Source organism: Mus caroli, chromosome 12 (genome assembly GCF_900094665.2).
Source record: "Mus caroli chromosome 12, CAROLI_EIJ_v1.1, whole genome shotgun sequence".
NCBI lineage: Eukaryota > Metazoa > Chordata > Mammalia > Rodentia > Muridae > Mus > Mus caroli.
The window spans coordinates 32378851-32384850 of NC_034581.1; the positions used below are offsets into that span (position 1 = coordinate 32378851).

The following is a 6000-nucleotide window of genomic DNA, read 5'->3' on the forward strand; positions in this document are numbered from 1 at the left end:
ATTGGAAACACCAGGAAAAAAAAAAAAAAAAAACCGCTCCTCTCCAGGGACCTCCATTCATCCCAAGTAAATGCTGCAGGCAAGGATACAGTAAAGGAGCCATGGTGGACTTTGCTATCTATCTATTCTCCACTAATGATGGTGGCTCTCAATTAAGGTCTGGGCAAGACCTATTCTAAACTTAACTCACCGACTGCTCAGCTCACCACATAATTCTGATGGTGTGGTTTGTTTGTTTGTTTGGGTTTAAACAACAAGAGCAGAACACCATAGCTGCTTTGATATCTTCATCACCTCATCTTCCCCTACGCAGCCTGGCACCTTCTCATAACCGTCTAATCCTGTGTGAATTCAGCAGCCAACTATGAAATGCAGGCAATTCACAGAGCTCTCACATTCCCCCGACTGCTGGCAAATCTAAAAACTGGGCACAAGCTTTACATTGGTTAGATCCGCCTGCGTGTTGCCAAAGGCTCCGTATCTCCAACTCAGTGCAAAGAGCTGTCGTGGGGGCTGCCACTGAGGAGAGGGGCAGAGCAGAGACTGCTTGGCCAGGACTTAAACCTCAGCCTTCCCCTATCATCACCCCCAAATTTCCCTTGACTCATTTATTTTTATGTCAGAACAGAGTCAGTCAGTGGGAGAATCTATCAAGTGCCCATGCCTATCAAAATACCACTTCCCACCACACTGAAACTGCACCGTTAATATTTACAGTATCCTTGTGTTAGTGTTTATAGTTCCATCCAAGACGTTTCAGATTTAGGGAAGGGGCCAATTTCATTTTATGGAGTGGTCCCTCCCCTCCCAGAGAATCAAACTGAATTGGCATTTCCTTTAGACTGTTTAAAATAAATAAGTGTTTCTAGAAACAAAAGCGCGCTCTCTCTCTCCCTCTGTCTCTCTCTCGTCATTTCTCTATATCTAACAAGTGTATTTATACATGTGCAGTTCGTAGGACCCACTTGTGTGAGCTCTCAGAGGACAGCCTGTGGAAATCTGGTCTTTCCATATGTGGGTCCTGAGGAATCAGTTCTCAGGCTTGGCAGCAGGCACTCCTACTCATATATCCATATTGCCAGGCAGGCCTGAAGTGGACATGCATCAATCAATTTAACAGCTGATGTGGCTTATACAGCTAGAAATACTTAAGGACAGTGCCATTGGCATTACGGTCAGTCAACATTGGCTCCATAGCTCAGTATAACAGCGGAACGTTCTTTGTCGGGCAGACATGACTGCAAAATGGGATTTGATGTTATGTTCAAGTGCCTGCCAATCATACTGTTCCCATACAGTTCACTTATGAAGATGTCATTTTAGGATACATAGCCGCACCGCATAGGCCTTCCTTACTACCAAAAGTCTGTATTAATTATTATTCTGCCTGATCTGGTTTCCTTTAGCTTTTGTCTAGGTAATTTTCTCTCTACAGTATTTCACCTTGACTTTCCCCTTTGTTTTTGATTTTGAGATCGAGTCTCATGAAGGTAGGCTTTGATCTGGCAATGTACTAGAAGACTAGCTTCAAACTCATGGTAATCCTCTAGCCTCAGCCCCCCAGTGTTAGGATTATAGACAAGTACCACAATAACCCCAAATTCACCATTAAAAACAAACCTGCACTTTCTATCTCTGTGTTGCCCATTCCCTTGAAGTCGATGCTACCTCATAAAAGCCAGGGTCTGTTTGCTTTCTTTCAATTATCCCCATTCCCAGAAATTCCTGGCACACAATGTGCCAATACCATACTCAATGAATAAATAAAAGACCAACTTCTCCTTTTTCTAGGGATTCGAAATAGTTTCTCCCATCCCCTCTTCCCTTGAGCTATACAAATTTTTCCTTCATCTGTAACAGTGCTGAGTAATGGCTAACGTCACTATTTTCGTGAACAGTTACATAAAACTTAGCTGCATATCTTCATGAAACAAAAATGACTCCCTTGAGAATATAACAGATGCCAAGTGTCTCATGGGTTGAGTCAGGAAATCTCAGGCACCTCCTGTACTTGTTCACCACAATCGCCCTCTCCTCACCCCACTGATGCTGGAAGCACTTGGGAGAAACAGAATCTACACTTCTCTTTCCCACAGCATGCAGATCTCGTAAGTTCAGTTAAATGACATGTGTTTTCAAGACAGATGCACTTTTATATCCAGCGACCTAATTAACCAACCTACAGCTATTTAAGAAAGCAGATTTTGAGTCTTTTGTGGCAATTTGTGATAGATTCTATCTTTGTTCCCAATCGCCAACTTCCTCTCTGTCAAAGTGGACCAACAGAACCCCTCCCTCAGTGCTGCAGACAGAGGCTAAATGTCCTACTATTTTCCAGACTTGCCAGTGACCTTTCTCCTAATTTTTATTTAAAATGGTATTTATGCACATGTGTCAGAGTGTAGATATATGCACATGAGACCAGAAGAGGGCGTTGGAGCCTCTGGAGATGGAATTACAGGTGACTGTGAACTACCTCTTCCTGACATGAGTGCTGGACCCTTTGCAAGAACAGTAGGCACTCTTAACCACTGAGCTGCGTCTCTATCGGGGCCAATTGCAGGTAGGTTTTTTTTTTTTTTTTGGTTTTTTGAGACAGGGTTTCTCTATAGTCCCGGCTGTCCTGGAACTCACTTTGTAGACCAGGCTGGCCTCGAACTCAGAAATCCACCTGCCTCTGCCTCCCGAGTGCTGGGATTAAAGGTGTGCGCCACCACGCCCAGCCTGCAGGTAGGTTTTTAATGTGCCTGAGGACTTCAGTTTGTGACCTGTGTTTCTGTCCTATGCCATGCAGACACAATGTCCTAAATGGGAGATCCTTCAGTCTTGTTCCTGAGATGAAAAGACATGTGGAACCCAGCTGTGACTAGACAAGATATAGCTAATTCATGGACAACTCACAGGCTCGTCAAAAATGCTATGGTGGGTGTGGCAGGAAGGCTCGCTGGGTAAATAGGCTCGCCGCAAAGCCCACCAATCTGAGCTTGATCCCTATAACAACACAGTAGAAGAAAAAACTCCTACAAGTTGTCCTGATCTCTGTCTGTGCATCAGGGAATGCATGACCCCTGCCCACTAAAGAAAGGCGTAATATAATTCCTACTCAATATCACAAATATCTTATTTGTTGAGAATGAGTTTGTTTTTTTTTTAATACATTAGTTTTTAAACACATAGTTAAAAAAAAAAACCTTTAGTTTTGCAAATAGTTATTTGATACTAAAGAAAGTGTTAGTTTGTTTTATTACTCTGGGGATTGCAACTGGGATGGCTTTGAGTGTGTCAGGCAAGCCCTGTACCACTGAAATACCACTACAGCTGTAAGGAAAATGCTTTACTGTTGATAAAATATTAATACCATGTCAACAATCTTCCAAACTTGAGTGTTGATTTCTCTTGTAAGTTTGTAAAAGTGGCTATGACCACGCATATGAGAGAAAGAAACTTTAAGAGAAGGGTTTAATTTGGCTCACAGTTGGGGGATGGTGTTGGTGGGAGTGGTTTGGTTCACAGAGCCAATCGGGAAGCAGAGAAAGGGCATGCCAACATCAGCTGCTTCTTCCTTTCCCCTCATTACTCCATGCAGTTCGCTACCTCACAAGATGGTCCTAGCATTATACAGCCTCACCCCTCCCCAGGTAATCCTCTCTAGAAAAGTCTTCCTCCATTCCCAGAAGTGTTCCTTATGCTTGGCCTAGAGGGTACTTCATTTATTTAAAATATATTAGAGGGTATATAAGACTAAAATAGAATTTGTTTCTCTATGATAATAAGAAATAAAGGGAACACACTCCAGTTCAGCAGAGACCCTGGTATGTCACTGACATGACACCACCCTGACACCAGTCATGCTTACAAGCTTGATGCAAAAACCACTTACAAGCAGCCTCTTGTCTAAGTTGGCTTTTCTCAGTGAAGAGGTAACAGAATTGGCATCTTTCTCTGCCATCCAGGCTTTGAAAAGCTTGACAGCGAATGAGGCTGCGATGCCTGTTAAAAGAAAGTGAGAATGTCATTCCTGGGTACCAGAGACCACTTGTGAGGATGCAAACTTCTCACAGGCTTCCAGAAACCAGTAACAGCTAAAGGATTTGATCCCGGGAGACAGGGAAAGGTAGACAGACCTACATGCACAGCTCTCTATTCATACAAAAAAAAAAAAAGTCTTCATGAGCAAGAACCCAGGCATAGTGGCTCATGCCCTTGATGCCAGCAACAGGAAGTGGAGGCAGGAGCATTGCTCTAAGAGGCAGAACAACTGGATCTACGCAGTAGGTGTGAGGACAGGCAGGGCTACATGGTGATATTCCACTTACAAAAACAAAAAGGAATACCAATGACAACAAACTCAACAATGAAAATAGTTTTTAGCCAGGCAGTAGTGATGCATGCCTTTAATCCAAGTACTTTCAAGGCAAAGGCAGGTAGATCTCTTCAGTTAAGGCCAGCTTTGTCTACAGAGCAAGCTCCAGGACAGGCAGAACTACACTGAGAAACTCTATCGGGAAAACAACAAAATTATTTCCCCAGCAAGAGTACTGATTCCAGTCTGGTATAACTTAATTATTCAAGTACTTAATTCATTTCTTCATATTTACTAAATGTGTGCATGTGTGTATAGAGGCCAGAGGTCAACACTGAGTTCCTAGATGTTCCTCATCTTGTTTGGCTGGCTGTATTTTCTTTTGCTCAAGACAGGGTTTCTTGTGTAGCATTGGCTGTCCTTGAGCTAGCTCTGTAGACCAGGATGATCTCAAACTCACAGAGATCTGCCTGCCTCTGTTTTCTGAGTGCTAGCATAAGGGCAGGCCCCAGTACTATTAGCTCTTCATCTTGTTTGATGAGACAGGGTCTCTTCCGTGACCTAAGGCTCCCCAGTTAGGCTAGGTTTATTGGACATTAAGCCCCAGGGACCTTCTTGTTTCTGCTTCGCAGCACTGGAATTACAAACATGTGTCACCAGGCCTGGGTTTCTACATGGTTTCTGGCTATTTAACTATAATATACCTAAAAAGCATTGGAAAAGCACTAATTGAGAGAACTCAGGGTGCCAATAGCTCATCTGATAAACTAAATAGTTTTGTTGTCAAGGTTTGTAAACTTTTATATTTAGAGGGATAAAGCTGTACTTAGCAAATTCAGGCTGACTACTGGAGACTAACAGTATAGAATGTATCAGGACAAACTTTTTGATCTATGATCAAAAAAATGGCAGAGAATGGCTGAAGCTCACACCGATGCTGGTTATTTGTGCCATCTATTCTGTGTTGCTTTTACTAGAAAATGGAACAATCAGACCTGTGGAAACATCCAATGCTCAGCATCAACAGGCCCACTGCATTTGTACGAAGACCGTGGCAATTCTCACCAAGAGACTCAGGCAAAGGATGTCAAAGAACGGGCCAATAAATTTACTCCAGAGAGCCCAGGAAAGACAGAAGGCTTTCCACTCCATTCATCCCTTTCATGACACCTTCATATCATGCCATAAGTAAAAAGGCAGAGGAAGCCCCAGTTTGATGTGGGAGAGCCCAGAGAGCTCCATGGCAGGGGTGTGGCTCTGGAATGGCCACAGGAATTGAGGTGGGTGCTGACGTCATCTGGATAGGCGGATGGATCTGAGAAGCTATGTAAGATTCAACTTATAATTTCTAATTTCTTTTTGTTGTTGTTTTGTTTTGTTAGAGTTAGGGTCTTGCTGCGTAGCTCGGGTTAGCCAGGAACACACAATTCTCCTGCCTCAGCAACTGAATGGAAAAGAGTGTAGTTCTGTTGACAGCTGACTTGTTAAGTGATGCCAGGAAGAACTGATAGTGACCGAAGAGAACTACTAATATGGATGATCACCAGCCTTTCAATGGATGTTTCTCTTTGGACAAAAAAAAAAAAAAAAAAAAAAATAAATTTCTTATATTAATTCACAACATCAGGGCTGCTGAAAATTAAACACTTCTAGAATTTTAAAAAGTAGTTTTGATAGATGTTTGGATGTTAATCAAG

The 6000-nt window shown here is 42.7% G+C and overlaps 1 protein-coding gene across 1 annotated transcript in view; it reads right to left on the minus strand.

The window, feature by feature from the left end:
- The window catches only part of Bzw2 (basic leucine zipper and W2 domains 2), a 59541-nt gene that overhangs the window by 13669 nt on the left and 39872 nt on the right, over nucleotides 1-6000 (minus strand). The window contains exon 7 of the mRNA XM_021178745.2: nucleotides 3881-3990. Within this exon, the coding sequence (XP_021034404.1) occupies nucleotides 3881-3990 (110 nt within the window). The remainder of the gene's footprint in view (nucleotides 1-3880; nucleotides 3991-6000) is intronic.